Source organism: Chionomys nivalis, chromosome 10 (assembly GCF_950005125.1).
Source record: "Chionomys nivalis chromosome 10, mChiNiv1.1, whole genome shotgun sequence".
NCBI lineage: Eukaryota > Metazoa > Chordata > Mammalia > Rodentia > Cricetidae > Chionomys > Chionomys nivalis.
In genome coordinates, this window is record NC_080095.1 from 41,374,678 (window position 1) to 41,391,861 (window position 17,184).

At 46.8% G+C, this 17,184-nt stretch overlaps 1 protein-coding gene across 2 annotated transcripts in view; it reads left to right on the plus strand.

Annotated features, from left to right (window-relative positions):
- Zfyve1 (zinc finger FYVE-type containing 1) overlaps positions 1-16,961 on the plus strand; it is a 60,492-nt gene extending 43,531 nt beyond the window's left edge. For both annotated transcript variants that reach the window (XM_057783060.1, XM_057783061.1), the window contains exons 5-12: positions 1,846-1,952; positions 4,668-4,776; positions 5,231-5,328; positions 5,426-5,543; positions 9,342-9,512; positions 11,225-11,405; positions 11,948-12,061; positions 15,431-16,961. In XM_057783060.1, the coding sequence (XP_057639043.1) occupies positions 1,846-1,952; positions 4,668-4,776; positions 5,231-5,328; positions 5,426-5,543; positions 9,342-9,512; positions 11,225-11,405; positions 11,948-12,061; positions 15,431-15,663 (1,131 nt within the window). In that variant the 3' untranslated portion in view covers positions 15,664-16,961. The remainder of the gene's footprint in view (positions 1-1,845; positions 1,953-4,667; positions 4,777-5,230; positions 5,329-5,425; positions 5,544-9,341; positions 9,513-11,224; positions 11,406-11,947; positions 12,062-15,430) is intronic.
- Positions 16,962-17,184: the final 223 nt, after the last annotated feature.

The following is a 17,184-nucleotide window of genomic DNA, read 5'->3' on the forward strand; positions in this document are numbered from 1 at the left end:
GTTAGCACTGATTCTAACTTGTGAAGTCTTTGTTAGCCTGACTCAGGGATTGCTGCTTGGTTGCTGTCACTTACAAATGATGTCTTATGGGCCTCCTGGCTGTCCTTGCAGGATCTGAATTTGAGTGCCTTTGACAGCCAGGGCTGCACAGAGAAACCCTGCTGTATTCTAGCACATACATGAGTCCCTACACTAGTCTCACACTGACGTCACTCAGCAATGGCACCACGTGGTTCTGTAGCCCTTGAGCCTGCAGCTCAGGTTAAGACTTGATAGGAATGGGCTGGAGAGATGGCTCAGAGGTTAAGAGCATTGCCTGCTCTTCCAAAGGTCCTGAGTTCAATTCCCAGCAACCACATGGTGGCTCACAACCATCTGCAGTGGGGTCTGGTGCCCTCTTCTGGCCTGCAGGCATACACACGGACAGAATATTGTATACATAATAAATAAATTAAAAAAAAAAGAGTTGATAGGAAGAAGAAACCTGTTTTAGCGTTTTGCAGAATTTATATAGGTCCTAATGCATTCTTAAGCAAGTGCTCACTGCTAACTTACAGCCCAGCTGTGATGTCCTTAGGTAAGTTACCATGAAGTGAGACTCTTTAAAAAGCTTGAAAAGTGGGCGTAGTGACACACACTCTTTAATCACAGCACTCGGGAGGCAGATGAATCTGTGTGACTCTGGGACCCTCTGGCCTACACACTACATAGCTAGTTCCAGACTAGCCAGGACAAGCAAAACAAAAACTAATAAATAACCAGGGAGTGACACATGTCTTTAATCCCAGCACTCGGGAGGCAGAGGCAGGGGGATCTCTGAGTTCTAGGCCAGCCTGGTCTACAGAGTGAGTTCCAGGACAACCAGGGCTACACAGAGAAAACCTGCTGTGTTCAACACATACATGTAACCCCAGCACTGGGAAGTTGAAGGTAGAAATGTCAGGAGTTCAAGGCCAGCCTGGCTATGTGAGAACCTGTCTCAAAACCACCACTGCAGCTCCACTCACGCTGGCCTCCGGTTGCCACCTCAGCGCTCCTCATGTTCCTCACTGAAGGAATAACATCAGATGCTTTTGTTTTTAACCCTTCCCCCTTTTCTTCCATCTGTAGTGCCCGGCTGCCTCAGACTTGGGTTGCTGAAGTTAGGAACACCATCAGAAGGCACAGAGGGCTTTAAAGCCTGGCGTGCCCTTTATTATTTCTGTCATCAGGCTGAAGAATACTTCAGCTACACAGTAATAGAGGAATCGATTTGAAATGGAAGGCACTCGCCTCATGAAATGTTCTCTCTGCCTCTCAAGCACTTGATCTTTTGTTTCAGTGGTTGGCCATTTGCCAACTTTTGGGTTAATAGAGTTGAAAAATGACTGAGAAATAATCCATACCGTCATTCTTACTGTTTTTCTTCTTTCTTACAGATTCATTTTCTTCTGTGTTGAGATGGTTCTGTGGCCTAGTAATATGCATGGGGAGCCAGGTGTTAGAAAGGGGAGGGAACCTAGGACACTCCCAGCTTGCTTCTTGGCTCCTACCCTTGAGTCTGAGTTCTTTCCCACAGGAATTGAGCATCAGTCAGTATTGGTGATGGTTTTAAATAAAATGCTGCATGTGTGAGAGGTGTTTGTGACTTTTGAGGCAATTAAGGGATGAGAGTAACCATTTACGTTTGACCTCTTGGGCAATAGACTGCTTTTTCCAAGGTTTGCTGTGGTGAGAGTTGGTGCTCCCTGTGGTTCTTGCAAGAGTCTCTAGGAGTGAGCGGTCCACCCTACAGAGGCAGGTGGGGAAGAGCCAAGCCTAGGCTTCTGCTGAGGGCTTTCACGGATCCCTTTCCTTCTTTGGCAGGCACTGAGCGACCGCTTCAGCGGTGAAATCCCCGATGACCAAATGGCGCACAGTTCATTTTTTCCAGATGAGTACTTCACCTGCTCCTCGCTCTGCCTCAGCTGTGGGTAAGTGAGGGCAGCCCTGCCCATCCTCCAGCTTGGAGGCAGAGGCTGAGAGTGTTGCTCCTGACTTGGGTGTGTGGTCCAGCCACCTGATTGCTAGTTGGGGGTGGGGGTGGGGCGGTTGAGCGGGCAAGATGGCTCAACAAGTAAAGGTTCCTGTTGCTAAACCCGAAGGCCTGAGTTTGATCCCTGGGACTCGTGTGGTAGAAAGAGAGAACTGACTCCCACAAGTTGTCCTCTGACCTCTGCTCATGCAGAGAGAGAGAGAGAGAGAGAGAGAGATATTAAAAATTAAGAAAATAGATTCCCAGGTACCGGTAAGGCCTCCTGGTGCACTTCTGATAAAGTCCAGGTAATCCTCCTGGTCTGGAGATCACCTTTGGTGCAGTGAGGGCTTCAGGAATGTTTGCTAGGAGAAGCTGCCTGAAGCCTGGTGTAGATCTTAGTGCTTGACTTCTGGTGTAGACAGGAGACTGGGTTGCTGCTTTTCTCTGGTTCTTCAGCCCCACATTTCAGGGGTGGTTGTTTTTCACACTATTCTGTTTCTTCAGCTAGTGTTCCCTCCCTCCCTGCTGTGTACAGAGCTCTGTGATAGGTACTGGTCCTGGGGAATTACTTTCTTCATAAGGACAAATCCAAGAACACAGCAGAATTTTCTAAGGAACATTCAGAATTGAGGCCAAGACCCCCCCAGGGGAATCTTCCAGGATCCAGGGATCTTCCCTAGATGGATCTAGGGTGTGCCCTTGGCAGTGGTGTATTCACAAGGCTCCTGTGGGTATTCTGAAGTATTCTCCATCTTCAACCTGTAACACCTTTAGTCGTTTAGTACAGGCTCTGGATCAGCGGGTCTGGATGGGGCCTGAGAAACGCCTGTGTCGTGATGAAGTTTCCGGGTGCCGCTGCTGCTGTCTGTGGACCCCACCTGGCTGCAGAGGGGTTGGAGCAGTGACTCACTAATGTTCACATGAACAGAGGAACTCAGAGGGTGTTAAACTGCTTAGTTCCACTTCAGATTTAGTAGATCTGCAAAGAAATCTGAGAATTGGTGGTTTTGAAACCTTCCCAGGTGATGGTGACACTGCTTGGGGATTGTTGTATCATTTTAAGCTGTTGAGGGCAACTAAACCACAGTCTTATTCCTTGCCTGATGGGTCCAGTGGGTCTAAACATAGTGTGTTAAGGCCATGGTACCTGTAGACACGCTTCCAAATTCTCTTTACCTCTGGATTGTTCCCACCGTCTATTCCATATCCTCCATCCTTGCCCATTTACAGGAGACCTGATTCTTTATGAATGGCCTTTGGCCTTGAACTCTACACCCCATCCAAGGGCTACATAACCTTTTCTGACCTGGGTGAAATGCCTTTTGAATCTACACAGAGGAACCTTGTCTCAAAAAACAAATAAAAAAGCTGATAGGTGGTTGCGCACACCCTTAATCCCAGCACTTGGGATGCAGAGGCAGGCAGATCTCTGTGAGTTCAAGGCCAGCCTGGTCTACAAGAGCTAGTTCCAGGACAGGCTACAAAGCAAAAAACAAAACAAAACAAAACCCCACAAAAAAAAAAAAACTGAAACAATTTTTAAAAAAAGGCCCATGAATACTCAGAAGGAGCTGTATTAGCTGCTGGTGTGACTTAACCTTCTTACTCTGCCTGAGTCCAGCAGGAGAGGATTGAGCACTGTTGGGTCATCGCCTTTCATTCTGAACATCTGCAGGATTTCTAGAATTTTCTCTGTTATCACAGGGAAACCCTAAAGTGCTGATCTCTGTTTCTGCCTTGTCAGCATGGCAGAGCTTGCTGTTCACTTGAAAGATTTTTGTGGTCCATCATTGAGCTTCCCCTGGATACACTGCCAGATTTGGTGGCATGCTTTTCATTTTTACCTTTTGATAGCCATATAGTTTAACTTTCCTGTCTTAGTTGCTTTTCTGTTGCTGTGAAGAGATATCATGACCAAAGCAACTTACAAAACAGAGCAATTAATTTGGGGACTCACAGTTCCAGAAGATTTGGAGCCCATGGTATCATGGGGGAAGCATGGCAGTGGTGGGGGTGGGGGGGAGAGAGAGCGCACGCGCACATGAATGAACACACTAACTGGGAATGGTGTGGGCTTTTGAAACCTCAAAGGCCATCCCAGTGACATACCTGCTCCAACAAGGCCATGCCTCCTAATCCTTCCCAAACACACCACCTGGGGACCAAGCGTTCAAACATACGACCATATTAGTACTATTCTTTTTTTTTTTTTTTTGGTTTTTCGAGACAGGGTTTCTCTTTGGTTTTGGAGCCTGTCCTGGAACTAGCTCTTGTAGACCAGGCTAGTCTCGAACTCACAGAGATCCGCCTGCCTCTGCCTCCCAAGTGCTGGGATTAAAGGCGTGCGCCACCACCACCCGGCCTGTATTTTAATTTCTTAAGACCTGCTTCGCTTTCATCTCTAGTCAAGCGCTGGTGTCTTCTGTCTCTTCCAGTTTTCCTGAGGAGCCAGGCCGATTTTTCTCTTCCCCATTTTCCCATTCAGGCTAATGTTACTTACTCTCTGTTGTGACTGACCATGAGTATTGCAGAGGGCCTTGTGTGGGGGTAACCCATTCCCTGTGTGCGGAACCAGGTCTGGTTTTGGCCCCGTGCCTCTCAGATCCAGACACTTCCTTGTGAGGGATCTGTCGTCTCAGCCCCTCTCACTGTCATGTTTGGCCTCCTTTAGGGTTGGGTGTAAGAACAGCATGAACCATGGCAAGGAAGGAGTGCCTCATGAAGCTAAGAGCCGCTGCAGGTACTCGCACCAGTACGACAACCGCGTTTACACTTGTAAGGTGAGTCTGCGGAGCCACTCCTTCCTCCAGCCGGGAAAATTCTAGAAACCCTGTGGTGATCAGAATGAGAAACCCATGACCCATCAATGCCTACACTTCATTCTGGGGCCTCGTCTCTGTTTTTGCTTATTCGTCTCTCCTTCTGTTGAGCTCATGGCTAAGGATCATTTGTTCACTTCTGAGCAGAACTACTTCTTAGGAAACCAATTTAGATCGATTTTTTTTTCTGTCTATGCCAGGCATATAATTTAGAGCCTAGTTTTGGGTCCCAAGCTAGTTCACAGTTCTTCTCATAGAAGGCATTCACTGACTTCTTTAGAGAATTGACCTCCTTCTGGGGTGCTAAACTCAAGGCCTGTACCCCTCCGCTGGTGTGATTTGTGGCGTAGGGGTGTGAGGAGGTCATGGGGCCCAGTGTACCTAGAATAAACTGGCAGAGTACTCTGTATTTCAGGCCTGTTATGAGAGAGGCAAGGAAGTCAGCGTGGTGCCCAAAACATCTGCCTCCACGGACTCTCCCTGGATGGGTCTTGCAAAGTATGCCTGGTCTGGGTGAGTCTGAATAACACAGCTAGAGGTTTTTTTCCTGTTTGTTTTCTTAGCGCCTGGCAGAGCGACACTGTTGACTTGCCAACTTGCCTCCTTGTAGGTATGTGATTGAATGTCCTAACTGTGGTGTGGTCTACCGGAGCCGGCAGTACTGGTTTGGGAACCAAGATCCTGTGGACACGGTGGTGCGGACCGAGATTGTACATGTGTGGCCTGGAGTAAGACCTGTTCATTGGTTTCCTCCTGTCTCCTGCCCTGTCAGTTATCCTGTGTTTGTGTCTAGAGAGGTAGAGCATGTTAGTGGTTTAGAAAGGCGGATCTGCAGAGCCCATCCTATTCTTCGTTTCTTATTTCTTCATTGCATAATTGATAGGAGCTCAACCTTGGATGAAATAGTCATTCTCAACTAGCAAGTAAGACGTCATTTTGTGTGTTCTTACTCGTTTTCCATATGCACATGTACATTTTTTATATATGTTCTTACTGTTTATTTATTTATGTAGAGATGGGGCCTCACTATGCTCTTAGCCTGGCCTTGAGCTCCCAGACTCAAGTAATTTCCTTGTTTGAACCTTCCGAGTAGCTGAGACTTACACATGCCCCAACAGTGCTTGACCAGTTATATTTTACATGCCATTTTTTTTCTGCCATTTTCTTTTTTTAATTTTTTAATTTATTTTATACAATGTTTCGCTTGCATGTCTGCTTGCAAACCAAAAGAGGGCACCAGATCTTATTACAGATGGTTGTGAGCCACTATGTGGTTGCTGGGAATTGAACTTAGGTCCTCTGGAAGAACAGCCAATGCTCTTAACCTCTGAGCCATCTTACCAGCTCCCTTTTAAATTATTATTTTTTAAGATTTATTTATTATATATACAATGTTTTTGTCTGCATGTGTGCCTGCAGGTCAGAAGAGGGCTCCAGATCTCACTATAGATGGTTTGTGAGCCACCATACGGTTACTGGGAATTGAACTAACTCAGAACCTCTAAAAGAACAGCTCTTAACACTGAGCCATCCCTCCCTGCCTTTTTCTCATGCTAGTTTATTTGACTAAGTACTATGGTTTGATTTACCATTTCCTTATTTTTGACATTTATTCATTATATGGTTTCCTATTAATGAAAATGCTTTAGTGACTATCTGCATATGGGAAAGCTATTTCTGTGTTTTGGGGAATTGTGCGCGCGCACGTGAGTGTGTGTGTGTGTGTGCGTGCGTGCGTGCGTGTGTGTGTGTGTGCAGCACGCATGAGGAGGTCAGAGGACAACTTGTGGAAGTTGGTTCTCCCTTTCTACCATGTGGGTCCCAGGGATTGGGCTCAGGTTATCAGGTTTGACAGGAAATGCCTTTACCGTCTGAGCCAGCTTCTAAGATGGGAAGTTTCAGTGAAGTACATTCTAGAAAGTAGAAGGTTTCTTTTGAGATAGGGTTTTGTTCTATTGTCCAGGATGGCCTCAATCTTGTGAACCCAGGATTACTGTGGGATTCTCTTACTGTTTTCCACTTTGACTGTTGAATTTGGGGCGTTGGAGAACTAGATCTGTGTAGAAGACTTTCATCCCGTGTCTGTTGCTGCTCACAGTTGTCATAGTAGAGTACTTCTGTTAAGCTCCTGGGGAGGCTGAGACAGGACGATGGCTTGAACCCAGGAGTTTGAGTCCAGCTTGGGACAACATTAGAAAGTCCTTGTCTCAAAAAAAATCAAATCACTATTTATGCTTAGAATAACTCAAGAATCGTAACAAATTCAACACAACTAATTTTCTTGGAGGGGTTATTTTATTGTACTGGTCTCCTTGCTGGATAATTGCTGCAGCTGTGTTATCTAAACTCACGCAGATCATTTAGCCGAGGAGTCTTGTTGGTCAGCTTTCTGTTCCTGTAAGAAATACTTGAGATGACCACCTTATAAAGCAGAAAGGTTTTATTTGGTTTGAAGTTTTCTATCTGTCACTAATTGGCTGGGTTGTTTGTGACTATGGTAAAATAGTACATCGTGGTAGGAGTACGTGATGGAGGGAACCCAATTGTCTCCAAGCTAGTAGAATTTTCTCTCTCACCTGCTAGCTCCCAAATAACCACAGAGAGACTTATTAATTATAAATGCTTGGCCGATAACTTAGACTTATTACTAACTAGATCTTACAACTTAAATTAGCCCATATTTCTTATCTAAGCTCTACCACATAGTTGGTACCTTTCTGCAGTACAGCATATTCATCTTGTTTCTCTCCCTTGCCTCTCCTGTCAACTCTTCCTGCCTAGCTATTGGCCATTTAGCTTTTTATTAAACCAATGATAGCAACACATCTTCACAGTCTACAGAAAGATTGTTCCACAACATATGGGATGGAGGGAACCCATTTGCTTTGAGTCTAGGAATCAGAAGAGAAGAGACCAGCATCAAGAGCATGTCCCTAATGATCTTCAGTGGGTCTTATCCTTCCTTCCTTCCTTCCTTCCTTCCTTCCTTCCTTCCTTCCTTCCTTCCTTCCTTCCTTCCTTCCTTCCTTCCTCCCTCCCTCCCTCCCTCCCTCCCTCCCTCCCTCCCTCCCTTCCTTCTTTCCTTCCAGATTTATTTATAATGTATATAGTGTTCTGCCTGCGTGTATGCCTGCATGACAAAAGAGGGCACCAGATCTCATTAGAGTTGGTTGTGAGCCACCATGTAGTTGCTGGGAATTGAACACTGGACATCTGGAAGAGCAGCCGGTGCTCTTAACCTCAGAGTCATCATCTCTCCAGCCCCAGGGGTCGTATCCTTTTCATGTCTAGCAGTGTTTCATAGAGCCAAGCTGCAGCGCAAATTAATGGGCAGTCTAGATCCAAGTTGCAATCAAGTCCTTTCTACAAATTCACTGTGGAGCTTTCTTGGGTCATGAAGGCACATAGAGTTGAGAATTTCTTGCCTTTCTCCTCCTCACAGAATTTCTGGGCCTTCAGACATTTGTTGTTGTCATGTGATGTTTTTTTGGAGCTTACCTATTTGATTTGGTGGCCTTGATGGTGTAGGCTGTCTTGTCTCAAGGCCTTGGAAAGCAATCACATAGTAACTTTAGTTTCTGTCTCATGAAAACAGCACCTCAGCTACAGTCTTCTTAGTCCTTGGAGCTAGAATACCTTGCATTCTGTTTGTCTGTCTGTTCATTCATTTGTTCTTTCATTATTTTAATGTATGTTGTTAAAGTTCTGCATGTCCAGAATTGAGCTAGATACTTGGAATAAGGTAGGTCACTATTCTGAGAGTTCACTGAAGCATGATTAATGAAAACTCAGAGAAATTGGAGTTCAACCTGAAGGTCAGAAAAGCAAAATAGCCAGCTACTGGCTCTTACCTCGACCTCAGTCTGAAATGGCGATCCTGCCTCCAGGAATCTCAGAATGAGACTGTGCCTGAGAGCTGTCTCCTCCTGTTTTATACTCCTCTAGTTCTGGGATTAATGGCATGCACCACTGGGATTAAAGGCATGCACCCCTGGTTTCTATGGCAACTAGTGTGACTGTTGGGAGTAAAGGTGTGTCTTATCACTGGTAAGTAAGGCTGACCAGTGGGACTGTTTTCTCTCTGATTTTCAGACAAGCTTTATTTATTAAAATACAAATAAAATGCCACTATAGTCCACAGTCCAGCAAGTTTTAGATACACATGTAATATCTACTATACTGACAGACATAGGATTCTTAGAGATTTTCATGTATTAGGGGAACTGGGAGGAAGGGTTTCTAACTGAGCTCAGTGTGGACTTAGAGTGGGATGCATCGCCTCCTGTACTGTAGGGTAGAGTTAGTCCTGAGTTGAGCGCCTGTGCATCAGATGTCATGGTCACCCCGTGAGAATCCATCTGTGCTGACTGGTGTGTGGGATATTGCTAAGCAGCTAGTGAGATTGCCAATCTGTCTCCCTTCTGCCCTGCCTGGTGGCTTACTGTTATGAGTTGGTCCCAGATGGCCCTCTCCTTTTCCTCCCTGCACTCAGAAATTAATGAGTCCCTGTGGTTTTTTCATTGCAGACTGATGCATTTCTGAAGGACAACAACAATGCTGCCCAGCGTCTGTTGGATGGGATGAACTTTATGGCTCAATCAGTGTCTGAGCTTAGCCTTGGACCCACTAAGGCTGTGACTTCTTGGCTAACAGACCAGATCGCCCCTGCCTACTGGAGGCCCAACTCCCAGATCCTGGTATGTTGTAGGAGTCCTCTTGAGTCCCGACATACACCACCCTGCTTATGCTACTTTGCCTGGTACTCAGCTGGTTCCAAGAGGGAGGCACAAACCTTTCCCCCACCTAGAGTTAGCTCTAGGAGCTTGGGAACGGTTCAGCTTTAGGGTGCTTCTTTGCTTCTGGACTTCCTTTTATATCCTGTGTTTTCTTTGTCGTGGATTGTATATCTGTACCTGTGAGAACCAATTAATATTGCCTAGATGTCAAAATTCACAGCTACAGAATCTGGAGAAAGGAGTCTTTTGAGGTCATTCCTGTCTTGATCCACAATTCTCTAGGATACCCACAACCTGGAATCACTTTTTGTCCAAACACCTGCAACAGGAAACACTCTGCCCCTCTCCTTTCTGTATTCAGGGAAGAATTAAAACTAGAAAGAGGGGTGTAGTTTTTTATAATTAATTTAATTTTTTAAATATATATTTATTTATTATGTATATAGTGTTCTGCCTGCCTGCACGCCAGAAGAGGGCACCAGATCTCACTATAGGTGGTTGTGAGCCACTATGTGGTTGCTAGGAATTGAACTGGAGACCTCTGAAAGAACAGTCAGTGCTCTTAACCTCTGAGCCATCTCTCCAGCCCCATAGTTGTTTTTTTACTCTTTGGGGGCCCACCACCCAGCTCCTAAATAAATACACCAAGACTTCTTCTTTTTTTTTTTTTAAAGATTTATTTATTATATATGCAGTGTTCAGCCTCCATGTATACCTGCAGGCCAGAAGAGGGCACCAGATCTCATTACAAATGGTTGTGAGCCACCATGTGGTTGCTGGGAATTGAACTCAGGACCTTTGGAAGAACAGTCAGTGCTCTTAACCTCTGAGCCATCTCTCCAGCCCCCAAGACTTATTCTTATTTATGAATGCTGGCCTTAACTTGGCTTGTTTCTAACCTGCTTTTCAAACTTGAATTATCCCATTTCTCCTTAACTACGTTTTGCCTCTGGGCTTCTTATCTTTCTTTATTCGATATATCTTTCTTTTCATTCTTATCTTCAATTTCATTCAGGGTTGGCTGTGTGACTGGGTGGTTGCCCCTGGCATGCTCCCCTACTCCTATTCTCGCTTCTCACTCCCTTCCTTAGAGTTCTCCTCCTGTTTATTCTCTCTGCCCCTCTAGTCCTGCCTCTCTCTCTCCTGCCTAGCTATTGGCCACCTAACTCTTTCTTAGACCAATCAGATATTTTAGGCAGGCAAAGTAACACAGCTTCACAGTAACCAGTGAAACATAAAAGAATGAAACACAGCTGGGCTTTAATCCCAGCACTCGGGAGACAGAGGCAGGCGGATCTCTGTGAGTTCGAGGCCATCCTGGTCTACAAGAGGTAGTTCCAGCTGGTTAGTACTTGGATGGGAGACCGCCTGGGAATACCGGGTGCTGTAGGCTTTAAAAAAAAAAAAAAAAAGAGGTAGTTCCAGGACAGGCTCCAAAGTTATAGAGAAACCCTGTCTCAAAAAAACAAAACAAAACAAACAAACAAACAAACAAAGACTGAAACACACCTTTGCATCATTAAATATTCTAGAGCACAAACGAATGTAACACATCTTAAACTAACATTCCACAACAGTCTAGGAGTTTGTGGGTGTCCTCATGCCCACTCCCCAGTCAAGCAGGTAGGTATATAGGACCCCTGCTTCTCTGTTTTGTTTTGGACTCGGAACAGAGCTGCAACCAGTGTGCAACATCCTTCAAAGACAACGACACCAAGCATCACTGCCGGGCCTGTGGTGAGGGCTTCTGCGATAGCTGTTCATCCAAGACACGGCCAGTCCCTGAGCGGGGCTGGGGACCTGCGCCCGTCCGGGTGTGTGACACCTGCTACGGCGCCAGGAACGTCCAGTTAGGTAACGTGGGCTCGGAAGCTGCGAGGGAGGGGGGAGTCGCCCTCCTTCACTCTCTGCATGTTGGGCACTGGGTGCTCATTGCTCCAACCATGTCACTCCTGAGAGCAGTTGTTTCAATGGCCAAGGCTAAGTGTCCCCTGGCTCTTTCTTAGCATAGGCCAGCATAGTGCTGGTCTTTGGGGGTAGAGATTTGGGAGGCAGGATTGAACCTGGCCTGAGCTCTGAACTCATTGGCGCTTCTTAGAGAAAAACATCTGCATATAGCTGATGAGTTCTGGTAAGCCAGAGATAAGCTTAGATTGATTCCTCTTACTGTAGAAAGTTCTAGGTCTTTCTCCCAGAGCCAATCTGGTTGATTTGAAAAATAAATTATAACCATCCCTAGAGAGTTGGAGGTTAAAGGACAAGAGTTGCCCCTGCCAGTTTTAGGGTCACTTCCTTTCAGATACTGTGGGAATCCAGAAGTGTTCCACCGTGGCCCCCTGAGTTCCCACTTGAGAAATGACTGTGGAGAGGTAGCAGCTATCCCTTGTCATCCACAGATGTGGCTGAGGTGCAGGCAGATGATGAAGGTGGAACACTGATTGCGCGGAAGGTGGGCGAAGCCGTGCAGAACACCCTGGGTGCCGTGGTGACAGCTATTGATATACCACTAGGTGAGCCTGGGCAGTGCCTCTCTTGGTGTAATGCAGGTAGGATGAGGGGGGGTTCAGGGTGCCCTAGATGTCATTTCACATGCTTGCTTACTGGATTGAATTTGGCAGCAAGGAATGAAGGGAAGCTCTGCATTTGCTTTTGGGCTGAATCCATTAGTGGCATTAGCATCATTCCTGGAGGCCTGACTTTCCATCGCCTGTTACTATACATAAAGGCGGGTCCATGCTACTTGGTCAGAAAGTCTGTTTATTCCCCTAGGGTCAGTGCCGGAGTCACTGTCTGAATATCACAGGTAGCATCTGAACTGATTTGGGAGTTCCAAGCTGACCTTAGGAGGAGAGTTAGGAACTGCGCTCAGTGGAGCCTCCCACTTCTGTGTGTTCTCTGGCCTTTCCCCATGGAGTCCATGGTAGCAGGCAAACCTCCATAGTATCTCGGGGTTTCAAGAGCTCGTGTTTTGGGGCTAGAGAAGTGGTTCCGTGGTTTAGAGCACTTGGCTGCCTTCACGGAGGACCATGTTCAGGTTCCAGCACCGGTATTGGACAACTCACAACCACCTAGAACTCCAGTTCCATGGAATACTGTACTCTCTTGGGGCTTCCATTTGTCTGTGTACATGTGTACACACACACAGATACACAGAGCCTTCCATGTCACCCACATTCACATGGCTCATGAACATATAAATGAAGAAATAAATCTTTTTTTTTTAAAATATTTATTTATTTATTATGTATACAATGTTCTGTGTGTATGCCTACAGGCCAGAAGAGGGCACCAGACCTCATTACAGATGGTTGTGAGCCACCATGTGGTTGCTGGGAATTGAACTCAGGACCTTTGGAAGAGCAGGCAATGCTCTTAACCGCTGAGCCATCTCTCCAGCCCATGAAGAAATAAATCTTAAAGAAAACTGGCTGGGCAGTGGTGGCACATTCCTGTAATCCCAGCACTTGGGAGGCAGAGACAGGTGAATCTCTGAGTTCGAGGTCAGCCTGATCTACAGAGTGAGTTCCAGTACAGGCTCCAAAGCTACACAGAGAAACCCTGTCTCAAAAAAATCAAAAAAGAAAAAAAGCTAATGTATGAAGTGGTACAGGCTTTTAATCCCATCAATCCGGAGACACTAGCAGAGGCGAGAGGGGAGCGGGCGTCTCTGACTTGAGACCAGTTTGGTCTACGTAGCATGTTCTAGGCCAAGCAGGCATACATAGTAGGATTTTTTTCTCAAGAAAAGAAAAGGAGGAGGTAGAAACAACTAACGCTTTAACATTTGAAGTGATGGGACGTATGCTTCTGTGATCTGTATTTTACCTGCTGAGGTATCTCATTGGCCAAGCTATTGCTAGCTCAGCATTTAAGATCCCTGCTCACCCGGTGTGGTGGTGCACACCTTTAATCCCAGCACTCAGGAGGCAGAGGCAGGTGGATCTCTGAGTTCAAGGTCTACAGAGCAGAACAGCCAGGGCAACACAGAGAAACCCTGTCTCAAAAACCAAAACAACAAAAGATTCCTGCTCTGCTCCTGTTGTGAGGGTACTTAACACCAGAGCGGGAAGAAGAGAGAAGCCAGTAATGGATGGAGGAGGACTTGGCAGGGTAGGTGAGGCCTGGGGTGTACGGTTGGGGAGAGACCAGAGACCAGGGCTCCTAGGGATAAAAAAGGGCTTAGATCAAACTTACCTGGGTAGTACATAAAACTCCCTGTGCTTTTGACTCAGCGGTATAGAGTAGGTGGATTTGCTCTGGCTTGAAGCTCAGATTCCATCTGCCCTTGGCCATCTGGGAGGACGGGCTGCCTCCTTCATGGGGGCGATTTGTTTACCAGATATCCTCTTGCTGCCATCGGATTGAGTTCAGCATGTGTTTTCTTTCTTTTTCTTATTTTTTTTTTCCCCCAAGACAGGGTTTCTCCTTAGCTTTTGGTTCCTGTCCTGGAACTAGCTCTTGTAGACCAGGCTGGCCTCGAACTCACAGAGATCCGCCTGTCTCTGCTGGGATTAAAGGCGTGCGCCACCACCACCCGGCCCTCTTTTTCTTATTTTTTTCTTTTAGATTTTTACTGCAAGAGCAACAAGTGCTGTTTTGTTTTGGGTTTTTGTTTTTGTTTTGTTGAGAATTGGTTTCTCTGTGTAGCCCTGGCTGTCCTGAAACTCATTCTGTAGACCACACTGACCTTGAACTCAGGCCTGCCTCTGCCTTCCGAGTGCTGGGATTAAAGGTTTGCACCACCAAACCCGGTTTACAAGTGTTCTTAACCGCTGAGCCAACTCTCCAGCACAGGCATATGATTCCTGGTTGTTGAGGATAGCTTTAGAGGGGGTTGTTAAAGATGAATGAGCCCCTAAGATGTGAACTCACCTTGCTTAATCCCATAGTGCCCATGCTCAGTACTATAGTTCGACTGGACGTCTGACTATGGAGTCAAGGGTCTGTGTGGTCTCTTCGATTGGTTTGAGTGCAGCTTCACCTTGCTGTCACTTGGAGAGTGTAATAGATAGAGAAAGATGGTGTCTCAGCCTCAACCACAGGTCCTGCTGTCAAGGGAGGAAACCTGACACCTTTTTTTTTTTTAATTTACCTATTATTGTGTTTGTGTGGCAGGTGCACACACAAGCATGGATGTGCCGTGGCACACATGTAGGTCAGAGGACAACTTGTAGGAGCTGGCTTTCTCCTCCTACCATGTGAGCCCTGGGGATTGAACTCAGGCTTCGTGGTGAGATTGCTCAGATATTAAAGGCATCTAGGGCCCTGAGTTCTGCCCCTGGAACCCATCTAAATAAAGATGGAAGAAGAGAACAGACTTTACAAAGTTACCTCTGGCTTCCACACAAAGCAGGGCTGGGTTGTGGCTCACTTGGTAGAGTGTTTGGGTGGCATTCCTGCAGCCTTAGTTCTAATTCACTACATAACATTGGGTGCATTGATATGCACCTGTAATCTAGCACTGGAGAAGTGGAGGCAGGAGGATCAGAAGTACAGGGTCATCCTCAGCAACAATGAGTCTGATGCCACCCTGGGCTACATGTCTCATCAAATACATGAATAAGGGCTGGAGAGATGGCTCAGGGGTAAGAGAGAGCGCTGACTGCTCTTCCAGAGATTCTGAGTTCAATTCCCAGCAACCACATGCTGACTCATAATCATCTATAATGAGACTTGGCGTCCTTTTGGGCCTGCAACCATAAATGCAGACGGAATACTTTATACATAATAAATAATCTTTTAAAAATTATAAGAATAAACTGAAAAACACAGCACAGTAACGGGTCTGTGTGCAGTTGGGATGACAAGCTGAGAACTGGCAGAGGGCCTTGGGGCAGGGTTCCAGTGTCCTAACTGCTCACGTCCCTTCTCTGATTTAGGCCTGGTGAAAGATGCCGCCAGGCCGGCCTACTGGGTGCCCGACCATGAGATCCTGCACTGCCACAGCTGCCGGAAGGAGTTCAGCGTCAAGCTCTCCAAGCACCACTGCCGAGCTTGCGGACAGGGCTTCTGTGATGAGTGCTCCCATGACCGGAGGGCTGTCCCCTCTCGTGGCTGGGACCATCCCGTCCGAGTCTGCTTCAACTGCAATAAAAAGCCCGGTGACCTTTAACCCCAGCTCCCTCTCCGATTCCTTCAGAATTCCTTAGGTTCTCAGGGTTAGAAACAGAAGTCTCACTGAGGCTGGCCTCCTGGTCACCTGTTGTGGTGTGTGTGCTCTCCTTTCACGTCCCTGGGCCACTTCCCCTCAGGAGGTGAGCCTGAAGGCATGAACCACCTCAGGGCACAGGACCCAAGCAGCTCTCAGTAAAGGGGAATGGACTGAGTCCATTACATTTATTTCAGTTAAAAATAATAAATCTATCTACCTGTATCTCCATATATCCATGTAGAGGGGATTTGGAGTGATTAAGGCTGCTTCTGCTTTGAAGACGTACCCCAGTGTGTCCCCGGCACAGGGATAAGGTGGCCTTGGGTGCCAGTCTTCCACATGAAGCCAGCCAGGTTCAGAGTCACCTTTGCTGCTGCTCCCCGAGCTTGGCAGAGGCTTTCCGGCCCTCCCCTCCTGCTCCTGGGGTGCCTGGATGGCTGCTTTGGTTTGAACCTCCTCTTGCCTGAAGCAGCCTGGGGCGGGGTCCACCAGGCTTCCCGCGTGAGTTCTGGTCTTTGATTCTAGCCTGTGCTAGAGAGGCCGTCAGCTTTGTGTGCTAGCCACTGGTGTGTGTAGAGGGGCGGAGGGGCAGGGACTTGAGACATAACACGTCAAAATGCAGGTGCTTGTGGCCCCTGCAGTTGGGGCGTCCAGTAGGAAGCAGGTCTCCCCTAGCAGGGTATCTGTCTCCTCGAGGCTTTCTTAGAAGGCTACACCCCACTCCTGAGTCAGCTCAACTCCTCCCCCTCTGCCCTGGAGTCCCAACCCGCTTCTGAGTGTCACATTAGCATTTTTATTACTCAAAAGTGTCTTATTCTTTGTTTCCAGACATATGACCCCTCTGTCTGTTAGAGGGGAGAGGGGTGATCATGAGATGCCTCCCAGGGAAACAGCACAGAAAGGACTGTTGGTTGTGTTTTTTTAAATATATATATATATATATATATCAACAGATCATAAGGAAAAAAATACTCTGGTTCTTGCAAGAGAAATCAAATGAACAGATGTTTCTCAACAAGAGCCTGGACGTCACATCGATCATGACTGGAAAGACTGTCGTGCGGAACTCCCGTGGGGTGGAGTTCATCATCAATGGCCAAAAAAGAATTAAAGCAACATTGTTATCGATTGAACTGATGGGTGGGGCGGAGCCTCGGGGAGGTATGTGGCGGCCATTTCCCCTGGAATGGATCGGCTCTTCTGAGACCAGCTCCCTTCGGCCCCAGGCCTGCTCTAGAACTGTCCCTGTCACCACCATAAAGGACCTTCCTGCTCGGCTGCTGTGTTGGCTCTTCTTTACTCTCACCGCGCCTTCCTAGTTGGTGGCTAATAGAGCAGAAGGCAAGAGAGGTGTGTCTAAGAAAGGTAATAGCTTCCGTATAATCTTCAGCTTATTCCAACAAGAACTTTTTCAGTACCATAAACCCATTTATATTTACACACACACTTAAGATGGAAAGTCTGCTTCTGTCAGGCTAATCT